Below are 17,482 nucleotides of genomic sequence, written 5' to 3'. Positions count from 1 at the left end.
CCAAATCCTGAAATACGAAATCCCTTCCTTTGTCAAATTTCAGAATTCAAGGAACTAATCTAACCCTTACTCTTTTGGACAAAGTTAGACCGTGTTGACGTGTTTTTTATGACAGCGTCCAACACAGAATAAAGTTGCCCAACGGTCACTTCACTCTCTCTTGATCGAAGTACGATTGCATGCTGATATTGCAGGAAGATCAGACAATCGACTCCAAGGTTCCTTTATGCTACAGACGTGACTCAGTTGACTAATGTGATTGCTGGTAATCCAAAGGGCCTTACGTATGTCGAAGAAATTTTATGCAAGCTCAAGAATTCTTTATACGGATGATTTGCAATAAAGCTCTTAGTTTTAGATCTTCGGGTTTTGAATTATGCAAAAAGTAAATAGGAATAGGGTAGAGAAAGACTAAACTAAAAGTAATCTAATCCTAGGAACAAAGAGACGGGGTCACTTGCGCAAAATCCAACCACGCTTCGCTTTGCCAGCAACGCGCAACTACACGAAGGCAGTGCAATCCTCAGGGGGTGTGTTAAAGATTTTCAAATCATCAAGAGAAACCATCAAATCGAACAATCTCTTCTGATAATCAAAGTTGAACATACACATATAACGGAGGCTCAAACTAACTTTGCACGGTATGCAACAATCAGCTGCACACCAAAAGTATGAGCACGGATTTGACATCAAGCGATCCTATCAAATCCAGTTCGCCTAATAGCATGAAAACAAATCTAATCTATGAAGAGAGTGAGACCATGCGAGCTCCAAAACAACACAAGAACACACCAACAATCGAACAATGTATTAAGTGTTTGCTTCAAAAACTCTTAGCAACAATCTCTGACTATAATCTCTCCTGATTACAAATGAGGGGGTCACCCCCTTATATAGGCCTCAAACCCAGATTACATGCAAAACCCTAATTAGGGTCTGCCCTAAAGATTCCCCACTCAAGGTGCAACAAGGTGGGAATCTGCATTAAATAACCCATTGTGCCCACTTACAATAAATTTAAAAGGGCCTAAAATAGCACCCATGATGATGATCATGCCTGGAACATAACTGACGTCGTCATAAATACCCATCACTCTCCAAGCGACGGCGACATGCAAGAAGAATCCGTCATACATGCAAGAAGATTCCCTTATCCTGTGGTGGCACGCGTTGACCGGTCCCACGCCTAGTCAATGTTTCCTTCAGCCATAAATACACCATTATTGTTCAGTCAAAAGACTTTCGTCCAAAAACAAACGACCATTATCTTGCTCATTAATGGCGTATGCAATGAACCTACCAACGACGGCCTCCAATTCTTCGATGGAGACACTTGGCACATTCTCGAATTTGAATTCCATCAAGGCAATCTCCTCTTCACTTCTGGAAAAGAAACTTTCCCAATCCGCCATGGCTTCCTGTGTTTCCTTCATCATACCGGAGAATGAAGAAACATTTGCAAAATGTTCCTTAGGAAACGAACCGACGAAGAAGAAATCATGCAACTGGGATTTCAAGGAATTCACTGTTATTCCCCCATCGCCGAGTTTCCTTGAAAATAAAGCTTCCATGGCACTGAGGATTTCTTCCTGTATCCCTCTGATAGATTCCTTCAAGGTGACGGAATCAATGCTGAATTTATCAAGGGTGTTCTTCCCTGAACAGATGGCGTAGAACCATCGGGGAAAGTCATAGGCTTCATTCTCCTGGATTACTTTCCCGTCTACCAGTGTTTGCCTTGGGGTCCTCATCAGAGCCCTGAGTCGAGAAATGGTTAAGTCTTGGTAGACATCAACATCTTCCTATAGTCCTTCCGCCGTTTCCAACCTACTTAGGACGAATCTCGAATGGAGCTGAGCTAGATCTTCTACAAATTTCCCTGCCTCAGCATAAACATCTTCTACCCATTCTCGGGAATTTTGTGCCATTGCCTTTGTAAGTTCTGCATCATCAATTACTTCCTTGGGAAGGAAGGGAGGGGGAGTGGATGAAGAACCTGCTTCCCTGAGGGGTTTCTTGAAACTCCTGACATACCCGCATAGAAGTCCGTTTTCCTCCTTCAGCCGCTTACATTTTGCTTTTGACTTCAGCAATTTCTCCTTCATGGCAGAGGAAGAATCGTCGAAATCTCCCATTACTTGACCGATGGAAGCATGGCCAAGATCCACCTGTCTGATGACGTAATCTTCTTGCCTAATCTCACTCCTATCCTTATCCACCGCAAGTTCAGCAATGTGCAAGGTCCGGGCTCTAGATTCTTCTCTGCCTACCTTGGAAAACTTCCGAGGGGCTTTTCTTTCCGGTGGCTGATCCATCCTCTTCAATAATTCTTCTAATTCCTGAGCAGGATTGGGCTCCCCTCCTGCTTCATTTCCCCATCTGCCTACCAACCAATCTGGCACGGGGATGGAATGGCTGTAGTCCTCTGCATGCTCCCGTTCTTGAGATTCCTCTTCCATTTCGCCAAGGATAGTCTCTATGAAATTATCCTGGCGAGCCTCTTCCAGGTGCGGGGAAATTCCCTGTCTCTGACTTCTTGGCTGATGACGGCCCTGTGAAGCATTGATGCTAAGTATATCAGGTGCTGGAATGTTCCCTGGAAGTGGGCCTGCAGGATGTGGGAACATTTCTACTTCTTGTACACGCTTGCGGAGCTGACTGGTGAATGTTCCCTTCCTGTCCTCGTTCTCTTTTGTGGAGGCTCCTCCTGCTGGGCTTCCTGTTGAATCTCGCGCAGGATTCCCTGTTGGGCATCTTTTATCTTTGTTACCCTTGGCCTCTTTGGGGCACTTTTTCCTTTGTCCATCCGGGCCTCTCTTCCTACCTGACCCTGTGAAGAATCTTCAGTTACCTCGCTGTGAGAATCCAGATTCCCCATCAGCTGGTATGTCAGATGGACATGGTTTTCCACCAACTTTCTTGTCTGCCTGTCAATCCAGTGCTTAGTAAATTTTAGCACTGGCCTAGCCAAGATGTTCAAATCGTCTACCTCAGGCTCCGACCAATCTGGCAACAAGATAGGTTGGTCCTTTATCCCCTCGAATTCGGGTTGCATCAAATCTGAGTCTTCCTTCACCTGGTCTGGCACCTGATGTATCTTACTTATTCTGATGGTGTCGAGGGGCAGTCTGGAGTGCATTCTTTTCCGAACCTCAAAGTCATCCTCGGCACCTGCCCAGTAATCCTCCAAGTGAAATCTATGTATGAATTTGACACCGGCAACCCTCCTGATCTGGCTGTAAGGATCATATTGGGCCCTGGAAGTGTAAAATGGTAGGCGGTAGAATGCCAACTCGCTTGCTACACTTTCAGCGGCCTCCAATCTTGGGCATATCTCCATGAAATCCCCCAAGACAACTGGAAATTCAATAGATTGCTTCTTCTTCTTCTTTTGCAGCTGATCGTAGGAAGTCAATTGCCTCATGAGCTCGAGCAATATAAGCTTATCTGACGGATATCTAGGCAATTTGTAAGATTGGAAGGAGAAGACCTGCGTCCTGATGTAGGTGAACTTGGGGAACTACAAGAACGCGGCGCCATACTTCTGGACCAGAGCACTCGCTTGCGGAGACAACCTCATGTGCAACTTATTTTGCATAAGTCGTGTCAGGTACATGGTGAAGGTGTCATTCGCCAACTTGTAAGAACTCACGTTGTGGAGATGTAGTTGAGGGTAACATTCATGCACCTTCAGCTGAGTTGGCCCGCAGCCCATGATTCCTCTTGCTGGCAGCCCATCGAATCCTCCCCTTCGTGCAAGCATGTAGAATAGGTAGGAACTCATGGAAAAGGACTGAGACCTTTTCTCCTGCAGGTTCTTCAATTGTTCGTGCAAGTAGTGGCTGATCAATCTAGCCCAGTCGATCAGTGTATTAGAATTCATGATCTCGCCAATGTAGAAGAACATCCAAGGCTCGAAGTTCACCGAGTGTGAGCATCCCATTACTCTGCTCAGCATTTTTATCATGTCCACATATTCCTGCTTGAACTCGAAGATTGTGAGAGTTTTGGGCATCTTGGAAACGTGTAATCTAGGCTTCAGCAACCATTGCTTGTTGATCAAATCAGCACATCTGACGGGGCCTGCTTCATAGACTGCTTGAGCTCCACTACTGGTCCTGTACGTCATGGAGTAATGTGAAGGGATTCCAAAGGCTTCACCAATCGCCTCTGGAGTCAATGTTGCCAGTAACTTGCCGTCTGGTGTTGAGATCGTCTTCCGCTCCAGGTTGTAATGTGCTGCACATTCCAAGACTAGATCTGGGCATTGAATGGCAGGAGGAAAGCCAGCTGCTGCAACTATTCCGCTTCTCACAACTTTGACAGCTGTCGGAGATGGATTGTGCCCTGCAGTTCCGAACATTCTTATCTTGAATGCAGCCCAGTTGAACGTGCCGAAGTTGGTATCACTGATCTCTTCCCATCTTGAATTCAACCGAGAATGGGGAAGAAAACCCTTCATCTCTGCTTTGATCATTGCCTGCCTGGAGATAGTAGTTGTCCTGCTAGGTTCCGCCATCTTGGGAATACTTCGAAATGATGAAATAGAGACTAAGTATAAAAACTTTTCACTTCTTTACTCTTCCTTTCCTGAATCTTGCATGTGAAAAATGAAATGTTTTTCCCAACTTATATAGAATTCCCAAGAGGTATCAAATTAGTAATTGCATTTATGGCGCGTCATACTTTCCTTAATCACTTCGACATGCAAGGGCAGTTTCCCATGCGTGTGAGTTCAAATTTAGAACCTTCCTTAAATGCTCCCAGTCATGCGTCATACTTGGAAGATTCCTCCTGCCAACTCATTGATTTCATACTTTCCAATTTTGGAGAGAGATTGCAGGATCTTTCTCGGGGTTTGCTCAATTCCACTCCGACTTGTCATCTCGTGCTGTCGAAGGAACTTTCCCGGCTTTTCTCCATATCCCTATTTTTTAGGGATCTTCCTAAATTTTAGGAGTCAAGTGCATTGGATGGGGAATTTCGTCCTGATTCGGAATCTATAAAAATTTCTATATTTGGCCAAGATTTGATGTCTAAAAATAGCATAACTGAAAATTCGCCCGAGGGGAATTTCTGCTTTTTATTCCTCCTTGACTTCTTGGATTCCATGCCTTAGGCAAAATTTCAAATTTTCTGCTTGGGTGAAATTTTACCAAGCCAAGGATTCATGAATTTTCCACTTGTGAATGCCTTCATGGATTCAGCGCCCTAGACCAGACCTGGGCGCATTTTGGCTTTGTCCATGGAGAGGCGGAATATTGCACTTGTGAATTCATCCTTGGTTTCAGCGCCCCAGCCCTGACCTGGGCGCATTTTGGCCATGTCCATGGAGAGGTGGAAAATTCCACTTGTGAATGTCTTCTTGATTTCAGCACCCCAGACCTGACCTGGGCGCATTTTGCACATGTCCATGGAGAGGTGGAAAATTCCACTTGTGAATGTCTTCTTGATTTCAGCGCCCCAGACCTGACCTGGGCGCATTTTGGCTCTGTCCATGGAAAGGCGGAACATTGCACTTGTGAATTCATCCTTGGTTTCAACGCCCCAGCCCTGACCTAGGCGCATTTTGGCCATGTCCATGGAGAGGTGGAAAATTCCACTTGTGAATGTCTTCTTGATTTCAGCGCCCCAGACCTGACCTGGGCGCATTTTGCACATGTCCATGGAGAGGTGGAAAATTCCACTTGTGAATGTCTTCTTGATTTCAGCGCCCTAGACCTGACCTGGGTGCATTTTGGCTCTGTCAATGGAGAGGCGGAATATTGTACTTGCGAATTCATCCTTGGTTTCAACGCCCCAGCCCTAACTAGGGTGCATTTGGCTCTGTCCATGGAGAGGCAGAATATTGCACTTGTGAATTCATCCTTGGTTTCAACGCCCCAGACCTGACCTGGGCACATTTTGCACATGTCCATGGAGAGGTGGAAAATTCCACTTGTGAATGACTTCCCAACTTAGAATATTTTGACCTTCCACTTCAGGGATGATTCTTCAGATTTAGCCATTTTAGACCCCTGCCTGTCTGCTTTCAACTTTCCAAATTTAGAAATGATTGTGCATGTTGACTCTCCGCTGTCTGCTAGCTTGATCCTGCCACAAATAGACTTTCCCAAAATAGAAACTTTCCAAAATGTCAGAGTTAGAGCCCAAGACAAGACGCAGGATGACTTACTAAAAATAGAAATTTACTAAAAATAGAAATTACTAAAAATAGTAAGTTTGATTTTTGGCAAAATGGTGACATTCTGGGACTCGGAAAAATCCCTAAAAAGTAGAGGCTTTCTAAAAATAGAAACCTAATTTCACTAGGAGGTCCCTTGAAGGGTCCCGACTCCAGTCGTATGCTTAGTTTTTTCGAAACCCTAACAGGAACCCCTAAAATCTAGAACAAAAGGCAAAACCCTAGAAAAAGGACAAAACAGGCCCTAGACCTCACAGAATTTGCTTGACAGAGAAGCAGATTAACCCCAACTGACTCCCAAACACCCGTATCGCGGAGAGATTGAAGAGATTGCCACTAACACACACCAAAACAAAAGCCAAACGACCAAAAGGGCCTAAAAGCTAAGGGGGTCCCTATGTGGGATGGGGTGATGTGTGATTAAGTCACAACAGACCGTTTCCCCGAACCCTGAAATACGAAAACCCTTTGTCAGATTTCGAGATTCAGGGAACTGGTCTAACCCTTACTCTTTTGGTAAGAGTAAGAATCGTTTCCCTGAACCCCGAAATCCCTTCTTTAGTCGGATTTCAATATTAGGGGAACCGGTCTAACCTTTACCCTTTTGGTAAGCGTTAGATCATTTCTCCAAACCCTGAAATATGAAATCCCTTCCTTTGTCGGATTTCGAGATTCGAGTAATTGGTATAACTCTTACTCTTTTGGTAAGCATTAGACCGTTTTCCCAAACCCCGAAATATGAAATGTCTTCCTTTATCGGATTTCGGGAACTAGTCTAACTCTTACTCTTATGGCAAGTGTTAAACAATTTCCCCAAACCCCAAAATACGAAAAACCCTTCTTTTGATGGATTTGGGATTTGGGGAACTAGTCTAACCCTTACCTTTTTGGTAATAGTTAGCCTATCTCCCCAAAACCCAAAATTCCCTTCCCTGTTGGAATTCGGGATTCGGGGAACCAGTCTAATCCTTACCTTTTTGGTAAGAGCTAGCATATCTCCCTGAACCCCTAAACCCAATGTCCTTCTCTCACCTCCCTCTCATTCCTTCAGTCTTTCAGACTCTGGGGTTCCTAACTCCTCATCCTTAGCATTTGTTTCTTGAAGGCCCAATGCCCAATCTTTGATGACCAACAACACTTTGAAAGATCCCCAACTCAATTCTAACCAAATCTGATCCAAACCAACTGTTTGTTTTGCTGATAAGGTCTTTGGCCAGCATATGTTAAGTAAGGGTTTGACTGATTTCTTTGTTTTGTTTGGGTTTTTGAGAGTTTTTGAATAATGTTTTGAATGCTAAGTGAAAGAAATAGCTGATACAAGATAGAATATTGCATGACACATTAAGAGGGCAATTAAGATAACTTTCTTTCACTTAAAAAGACCGATGTACATATCTTTAACTGAGTATAAAGGTCTGATACAAATTTCCAGCAGATAGTATATAAAAATCAGCTCTAATATTAGCTTCAAACTCCAATTACAACCTAGGACTTGATGCCCTTCTTCCCAAAATGGAGCGGTTGGCTAAGAATAAGCTAGATATGAGTGATATTGACCTCAAAAAGGTCTCCCCTGCAATTAATTGAAGAAAATCTACCCTCACACTAATAATTCTACACTCAAAACCCCAAAGAAGGCTACCAACTGCACAATGAAGCTGGACACTGATGTAACCTGTCCCCAGGGGAGATGGATTTTCGTCCAAATCTCCGAATTCTTCCAGAAGTTTGCGTTCCTGGAAGCTCCAAGCTGCTGAAACCCTCAAGCAAGCTGCTGATTTGAAAAATTGGAAGCATAAGTATGAATCCAAATGATAGACAAAATGCCTTTTTATCTATTTTGGGGTTACTATTTGACCTTAAAAATCATAAAATATCATTGAGGGTCTAATTCCTCATTGTGAATATGGCCCCCTTTTAAAAGCATCTTAAGTTATTAGGATGGGGGGCACTTTTTACTATTCATCTTATGTTTCTCTATTACTATTCACATAAAGCCAACTTAAATATTTCAATTTTAACCATGGATTCAACCCCAGAACTCCAATTTGAAAGGCCCGAAAAGCTCCCTGTTGAGTTCCACAACCCCCGATTGGGTCCCCAAACCACACTGCTGACCTATAGGACCCTAATAATAGGCCAACGTCCGCTCAAGTCTAAGATGCCTAAGGAAGGGACATTACACACTTCCAAGTGGCATGATCAACATTCAAGGCTCTTAATGCTTCACCAACCCCTACAATTTGTCTACTTCAATTTGTGGAGCTAAAGGGGCACATTTAATGTATTTTGCAAGTTGCCATCAAGTTAAGTCGAAGGCAATGCCTATTTATGGTTTCTTAATGGTCATCATGTCAAGTTTGCATGCTCTGACCTTGGATTGTTAGGCATTCCACCTTCTAGAAGTACTTTTCTTCTTGGGACTGCCTTGTCAGGGGATGGTCTATTTTCTTGCATGCACACTCATGTCAGATTCAGCCACTTCCCATCTTCCCAGACTAACATTCTCCTGTACACACCAGAGTCAGGGTTTCCCCTCTTTGACCGTTGGTTTCTTCTCTACGCCCAGTTTGCTATAAATAGGTTGTTAAGCCTCATTGTAAAGGGTTCTCTCCCTGCTAGCTTGAGCTATCTTATGCTCTTTCACTTCTCTTGAGGATTTGTATATTTTTCTGCATTTCTACAACTTTAAGTCTGGCCATAGGCCTATGAATGAATTGAAATCATCATTCTTGCCTCCCTTCGACTATGCATGTTGTGTATATCTTCTTGCCTTCATGTCAAGTGTGTATTTTGTGGCTTTCTCTCACCCATATGCTATGTTAACTTGTTTCTGAGTGTGATTTGTGGAAAATCTTCTTCCATTTTGGCATTCAACAAACCCTAACCTGCATGCATGCGTTTGGTGTCATTTATACAATTGAAGTTTGTGCATCTCCATGGTATTTTGATTGATTCCTTGTGTCATTTTGGAGCAGGGAAAGAGACATTTCTTATCTTGCTGCATCACCTCTTTACTTTCTGCATTTTCCCACCTTTTTTCTCCTACAAGCTGTTAGAGTAGGTTTAGGAGTAGAATTTGAAGTGTTGGGTTGGTTCAACACATGCAACTGGATAAGGAAGGAAGCCGGCCTTCTCCGGAGATTCAACCCCCTTGCGCAAGGTCCCACACTTCAGGGTTGTTTCTATGTTTCACAAGGTGGTTGGGTTGATAGCTCAGCAAGCATGCAAACTTTTGTGACAACATGGCCTATAAAAATTTTAATGCAAACATTCATTAAAATGTCAACATAAAAAAGAAGAAAGACGGTTCAAAATAAATATTCTTAAAACAAAAACTTTAGAATAAACTATTCTTTGTGACCTTCATTCTAACTCAGATCATTTTCATATACAAGTACATTCGAAACTAGAATAATTACTGTGTTCTATAATTTTAATTAATCAATACCATTTCTTAATTGAATTGGCAATGTATTATATCTGTGCCTATAAATAACAAATTTATTCCATAATCAAACACAAAATATACCTGCATTATCTGTACCACAGAAAGATCAAACATCCATAATCCCAAACGAGATGCAGCTACTCCTCCCATCAACATCCAAGCTGATACTAGTTGATTTTGAACCCAAATGGAAGCCACGCATATTATCAGAATGCCCCACTGAGAAAAAAAGAAATATATATTGGAAAAATGGTCAGCAACAGATTAAACAACCTCAGATCTGAAAAGTGTAAAGCCCACTAAAAATAATGGCATATCTATAAATATGATTTACTTCTCTATAATACAATATCCATAGAATATAAGCATTGAAGCATACTTGATATTATGTACTATGTTTCTTGCTACTGTTACCTTTTCTTAGATGTCTCATTTCTTTAAAAAATATACAAAATAAAATACTATCCAAAATCGCCAGTTATGGGGGCAGTTCATTGTAAAATACTTCAAATATGTTCAGTGAAGATGCAAAGGAAACGTGATTCTTGTATTGGAAATTTATTGGGGAAAGCCATAAAAAGGTATCTAGCTCCTTCACGAACTCCTATTGAAACAAAGTAACACATGCAACAAACCAGGTTAGGATGTTAGGGAAAACACAAGGAATCCATTCTGAGAAAAGATAAAGCCTCATGAAGCTGTGCAGAAGTTGATGCCAAGTCTAGGGAATATAATTCACCATAAACATTTTCTATGGAATTAGTTCATCAAAGCTAATGCCTATGGCGACTTCCAGCAAGGTAAAGATGGGGTTCGCAGACCTATATTTGTCCAATTAAATATCACCATGCAATTCCGTGCAATTTTGTAACCTCATCCCAGATTTAATGAAGAGACCTACCATCTATCAAACTGAGAGCAGCTTTGGAATAGAGACTGAGAGGAAGAACAAGGCATCATTGATTTTTTTAATTAGTTCTGGAAAGTATAGCAGAATACAATCGAACAAATTAGGTGCTTGGTCTTCATTCATGGATTGACATTTTGAAGTGGGAATCCAAGATAAGAGTTTGTCATGTCCCCTTTCCAAAATTAAACTCACGGGAGAACCCATAGCCTATTTCTTCACTTCTCATAGGCTAATAAATAAAATGAGGGGACTGATTAGTATATGATATTTTAAGCTAGGCCATGTTGGGACTCAATATTTAGTCTCAAAACAAGTCCCTCTTAGTTTGTACACTTAGGTTCCTTCTACCCCTGTTTATAACCAATCCGAGAAGTGTTTGTATGGGCCTCCATTTCTGTGTTTTGCCTAAGTATGAACCCCTATGTGTGTTATTAAACCCAAAAATATGCCAAGTATGGGGTGTTTTCTGAGTGTTTCCTATATTTTGTCAAGGCTGCAGACTTTTGGGGTTTCCTTTGATGTCATACATGTTGCGTGTTGTTGTCATTAATGTCAAGGTCTTTGAGTTTGCTGATGTCATTGATGTCAAGGTTGCAGAGCTAGCGTTGCAAAAAGTTGACATGCAAAAGTTCTAAAGATATCACTGATCTTTCTGATCATTACAGAAGTTGTTTCTGTTGTCATGGTTGCAGAAAAATGGCATAGATCAGATGGGTAGATTGTTGCAGTTATTATAGTGTGGTCAAATCAGCTGAAATAATCTTACATGGCCCTGAAAATCATTTTTTCATTTGTATAGGGTTCCTATTTTTCCCTAAACCCTAAACCCCAGTTCTTCAATTTGGCATTGTGCACTTTTCTTTTAATTCTATGTTGACTTGCTATTGATAGTTGCTTGTAACTTAAGTCTTTGGAGTCATGCAATCACTGGCCCCTTTACCTAGCAATTATCAATTTGTCTAACCACTTCCATGCTTTAATATATTTGAAATCTAATATTTTGTTATCTGAGCTATGCAAGATCTATGATGCAAGGATGATCATGGAGATCGAACGGCTAGCACGCGTTTGCAAGAATTTGGTGGGACCTATGTCTTGAGGTAGCACATGCGTTATATCTAGACATATCAGCACTGGTTTCAGTGGATCAACAATGAGTGTGCAAGTGCACTCTAAATTATGTCAAAGCCTCTTTCAATCAAAGCATTGCACTAACATGCCATGTGTGTCTATGTGGCAGTCTCAGCCTTGGTTTCTTTGTGGAATTGTAACTTTATGGTTTGGATTGTTAACCATTCTTGATTGGATGAAGAATATTCTAAATCTTATTGGACAACGACTTTCAACATTGAACATCCATGCAAGACAATTTATTTAAAATTTGTAAATGCATCTTGATCATTCAATTTTGCCGCAAATGGTGAGGGCAACGATAGAGATTTAAACTTGTTAAATAGCTAGTCCCTAGTTCAGAACTTCAAATTTCTCAGGTTAACAAGGTAGTGATAAGCATGCATTTTCACAGGCTAACCTTCAATCAAGTTAATGTGTGTTTTGATGATTCATGGCAGACATTGGAATGTTGTATGCTCATGCAGACTGGTATTTAAATTAAATATCTGATTTCTTGTGCGGGTGATGTGCACATAAGTTCACTAAGTGTATGTCTGTGAACAGATTGTAACTCTATTTGAGCACTTCATGTTTTTTTCTTCCAAGCAAAGTTGGAGTATATGGAGAGAAAATTGTGGATCAAATCAAGTCAAAATGACAAAGCAAAATTAAGTATGATCATTCTACTTTTGTGCAAAGATTATTCTCAACAATGTTTTTGTTGTCACCTTTTTTTTTTGTAGTCATTTCAGTGCAATCTGAGGTAGGTGCCTCTTGATTCATGTGAGGTTTGTGCCTCTTACTTTCTAGGTTGGTGCTTAGATTGTGGATTGGAGTCTCCTTAAGTGTCTATAAATTGAGTAGGGGATTGGTGTCTCTAGTGGGATAGTGCCTACAAATGATCTTTGCAGCTTTCAAAATTCATTTTGTGAGGCTGGGTTTGGGCAATAGATCCAAGCAGCTTTCTCAATATGATTTTTCCCTTCTAAGGGTTCCACATAAATCTGGTGCTATCTTGTGTGGATGTGCGCGTTGCTTGAATTGTTGCTTCTAAATGTTCTTAATAAATGCCTCGATGATAATTGGTATATTAATTGAAGTTAAAATCTGTTAATATATTGATTCAAGCAACCCCCTCTTAGTATATCTGTTTGTTCTACAATAAATTTCACTCACTTCTCAACATCCTTGCCATTATTCCTTACAAAATAATTTAATACCCTTATGTCTCCCTAAAAACTCCACACCCACTTTCGAATGCACATTATTAAATAATGAAATATTTCATTTTCCATTACTTGGGCACTCAAACTAAAGTCATATTTTTAATATTAAAAATTAAATGCTAAAAAGTGCATGGCATTAAACTTTAGCATTTAATTAAAAATTGACCCAATTAAGTTGCAAAAAAGACAATTGATCATCAAATTGCAAACTGAAGGTGCTGGGGTGCTACTAATGAGGAGGAAGTCAAATTGACCTAAACATAGCAACTTACTAAATATGGACGTCCTCTCCAAGACTCTTGGAAGACACATCAAAAGCCAAAAATTTCCCCAAAAATTGGCATGTGTCCTCAAGATTGACTAACCTCATTCGCAATGACAAATAACCCCTTAGGAAAGACAAACATCCACCGCTTAGGTCGGAGCCAATTGCAATGCAAAGACACCCTAAATTGGGGACATTAAAGCCCTCACTCCCAAAAGATTGCTTGTCCTCAAGCAATGCCTACACAGCACCAAATTGATCTCAACCGCAAACCAATGTGAACCTAGGGTCCCATATCAATTTCAGAAAAGAACCACCATGCTGACGTTGTGCCACTCTAATCATAATTGTGAATCCATCATGCCAAATCTACACTCTACTCTCCTAGAACCCAAAAAGTAATCATCATTTAAATCCAAGCTAAAATACCCGCTAGGGGTGAAATCTAAACCATGATACATCTACTACTGAAGCATCCCAATAAGGTTTGTAACTGCAATCCCTATACCTAAACGATCCTAGGCAACAGGAAGAAAAGTCTGCTCAACCCAAAACCATAATCCTCAGCAAATCTCCTAGTCACAATTGCAAATGCTACTCCCTCCAATATTCTTGCTTAAAGGAAAGCAATCCATTGCATGAGTTCAACAAACTCATCATCATAACACCAAATGGATCTAACATGCCTCCTCTATACTATGCTAATGCAACCATGAAGACTTGTGAAAACTCTTATTGTTCCAACTCCAAGGGTCTTTGAATGGTGAACCAAAGCATGCGAAAGTTCGTTGTCTATAACCAACATCAAGAGTAAACTATCAAAGTTTACATCACAAACCTTCATAAGATGAACTCTTCGAGTTTGGAAGGTCTGAAGAAACAAATAATCACTTATGTTCAAAACTGAAATCAGCAAAGTACAATCTGATTTTAGTGCTCTACACAAGGGGACAACAGCAGTACCAATGGAATTCCCAATTTAAGCATGTGAGATGAGCATTATTTTGCACAAAAACAACTCAAGAGTGGCTGGAAAATACTTCCAAGCAATCTCCAACTGAAATGATTTACTTCCTTGACAAGGAATAATGTGACAACTCTCTTGAATGAGAAAAAACCAAAATGTGAGGTGACTAACCTGCAATCAAACAGCAAGCTCAAGACTAAAAATCTGACCCATTTTTTGCCAAGGAACACTCCCAAGGGTAACCATTCGTTCATTGCTTCAATCCCTACTTGAAATCTCTCTCCAATCCATTTGAAGAAGAGCAAATAGAATCACAAAATGGCTTGCAAGGAAAGAAACAACACTTTTAATTCTGAAATTTTGATCCTTATCCCTCCAAAGATCATTCCTACCATTCCCAATAAGCCCTAAAAATCCTTGTTGAGGACTCCAAGCATGGATACCCAACCAAGAATGATCACCAACATACCTAGAAGGGCACATATCATAACTCCAAGTGCCATCCATAATATCATGCTCATCATGGATGTTTGTGACCTTTTTGGTACTCTCTTGTAACTCATCCATGAAAGCATCAACAACTAAGGTGCAAGGAGCAATTGTTGTCTTCAAAACCAACCGCAAAGAAAGATTAGTGCAAGATAAAACATCACTCAATCCAAGGAATAGATTGTCAAACATGTAGATATCATGTTTTAGGTCCTTTCTGCAAAACTACATAAGTAACAAGCTTGAAACCTCCTTTCATTGCTGCTGTACTGAAATTTTTAGCAACTAAAAAATCACAATTTGATAACTTCTTAATGTCAAAGATGTTGAAGTCACCATGAAATGTTATGTCCTATGCAGAAAATTTGATCTCCAACTACATATAATGGGCATGCATTACAGCTCATTAACTCAGATTGTTGGTGTAATTAAGGTGTTGTACCTTGGTTTTTCTCACCTAGGTCCTAATTACACGTCACTTAAGCTTACTTAGGACCACATAGGAGCTTGTTGGAGCATCTCCATTTTAGGTGGTGTTATCATGTTATCATTTCCACTTTATGTGGTGTCTCCACCTTTAGTGATTTTATCACATTATCACATCCACCTTGTGTGGTTGCACTTTTCCACCTTAGGTGGGTGATCCACCTTTAGTGGTGTTATCACACTATCACTTTTCCACTTCAGGTGGGATGATACGATATCACTTTTTGTCTCCTGTCATAAGCTTATAACACTTGTCATAATCTTATGCACTCCTATGTTCTCACCTTGGTCTATTTAACCAAGGAGTCTCCTATGTACATTCATTCCAACTGAATCTAGTTGAACATATTATATTGCATCATTGATGAGAATACAGTTTTTTCTTGTCAAATTGTTTCTCTCTTGTTCTTGTGATTTCCATTAGGCCTCTAGATCTTGGGTGGATACCTTCATAGACAAATCTTACATAGTATCAGAGCCAATAGGGTGCCATTGGATAGTCTTTTGAAAGATTTTTTTGTGCATTTTGGGGTTAGTGTTTTTGTGGCTTTATATTGCAGTGAAAAATTGGAACTTGTTGGGCCAAATTTGAGGCCACCACTGGATCCAGAAGGCTGTTTTTAGTCAAAATCACCTTTTCGTTTGCTCAAATCGGACTTTGAAGGCCAAAGTTACAGTCGTTTGAAGTTTGGAGTTCATTACAAGATCTAGGACACACCTACAATTTATAAGCACTTTGGGCCAAAACCAACCTCGCCATCGTGATCGAGAGGGCCAAATCAGCTAAGATCGCCTGTCAATTTGTCCAACTTGGACAAAGTTGATTCCAAGGCAAAAAAAATTGCAAGTCGGCCATACAATCCTACCTGCACAGACTGGTACAATTTTATTTTATTTTTTTTAAATTAATTTTTGTAATTATTTGTAAAGTTATTTAAATTTTATTTTTTTTAATCGCAGAATTTTTTTCAACATTGTATAATTTTTTTGTAAATAAAGAATACTCTACATCTTTTTGGGTCGGGGTGCCCCCGTACCCTGTCTTTGTCTACAACAATACTCTCCCAGCATCAGTACTCTCCAAGTGAAGGTGTCACATCATGTACAACCACCCGCTCAAACTTCCAACCATTCTTTTTCCTGCGTGCGCACGGCATTCTCCGACAACTCATGGCTCGCGTTAAGCTCTGGCCACCCATTGGCAATCTCTCGACCCACCAACTTTTGATCACTGCTCTCTAGCATTCTAACATCTCTAACATCCATGATGCTAGCTTATTCGGACAAGCAGGCAAATCTTCTTAAATGGCCATCATGCAGCATTAATTCATTAGCTGGCCAACAGACACGTCATCCAGTCTATTAGCATGGCAATACACATCTACAGGCACGTCAGCAGGATTCTAAGCCATGCAAGGGCCACACAACACATTATTATTTGTTGTCAAATGATACAGTGAGTACGATCACCACATAAACAATCCAACTCAGTCGGCACATGGCAGCGTTTGATTTGCCCACATCACTACTTCAGTACACACAATCAGTTGTACGGATGGTATAGTCATCATCCACATGTAAGCCCAATCACCAACAACCATACTGCCACGTCAGCCTACACAAGGGTTTTTCTCAGGACGACCATTTATAGTCAAATTTAAGCTCATTATGTACTGACGTTACCACTACAGTAACACCCTTTTGAAATTTGTTCCCCCCTCATGGTTTAAATTTTTGATTTCACAATCTAACTTTGAAGGCTCATAACTTGCTCATTTGAGGTCTTTTTCAAATTATTATTTTTTTATTTGAGCTAGAATTGCATGCCCTTCGTAGTGGTGCAAGTGGTTTTTCATGATGATGTATTTTCCAGGAATTTGGTTTTTTGCCAGGTGTTGTTGTCTAATCCTCGTTTTGCAACTTCCAAGGCTCAATTCAAACTTATACGAACTCCTTTTCATGTGCCGTTTCTTTTGAAAGTGCATGATTTTTCTTCTACTTCACATTGGTGCTATCAATTTGTAGTGATTATGAGTAGAAATTGTACTTTCAGCATATGGTCTTTTTTGGACCATTGTTTTGCAAGTGGCTATTGTAAAAGCACCAAGTATAAAGTGCCAAATCATCATTTTTTTTTTAATTTTTTTTTTTTTGGGGGGGCGGGGGGTGGTTTGTTCTTGATTGAGAGAATTGGGAGGTGTCTTGTGTGATTGTGCTTTCCTCTCTCTTGTGCTCTTTTGATTTTTAGTTATGGGTTCTCCTAAATTTCCACTTTTAACTCCACATAATTATGCAACATGGAAAATAAATGCATGGAATAAACCTAAGTTACCGGTTCGGGTTCGGATTCGGGTACGGATTCGCAAAAAAAAAAAAAAAAAAACTTGGGTG

The 17,482-nt window shown here is 40.6% G+C and overlaps 1 protein-coding gene across 4 annotated transcripts in view; it reads right to left on the bottom strand.

The window, feature by feature from the left end:
• The window catches only part of LOC131038970 (solute carrier family 40 member 1), a 139,725-nt gene that overhangs the window by 57,474 nt on the left and 64,769 nt on the right, over positions 1-17,482 (bottom strand). For 3 of the 4 annotated variants that reach the window (XM_057971599.2, XM_057971597.2, XM_057971598.2), the window contains exon 6: positions 9,717-9,854. In XM_057971599.2, coding sequence (XP_057827582.2) covers positions 9,717-9,854 — 138 coding nt within the window. Of the gene's footprint in view, positions 1-9,716; positions 9,855-17,482 lie in introns of those variants that run through there. The other variant, XR_009104586.2, reaches the window with a different exon arrangement.

Source organism: Cryptomeria japonica, chromosome 7, assembly GCF_030272615.1.
Source record: "Cryptomeria japonica chromosome 7, Sugi_1.0, whole genome shotgun sequence".
Classification (NCBI taxonomy): domain Eukaryota; kingdom Viridiplantae; phylum Streptophyta; class Pinopsida; order Cupressales; family Cupressaceae; genus Cryptomeria; species Cryptomeria japonica.
The sequence above is the reverse complement of the archived record's forward strand: the minus strand, read 5'-3'. Positions and strand labels throughout refer to the sequence as shown.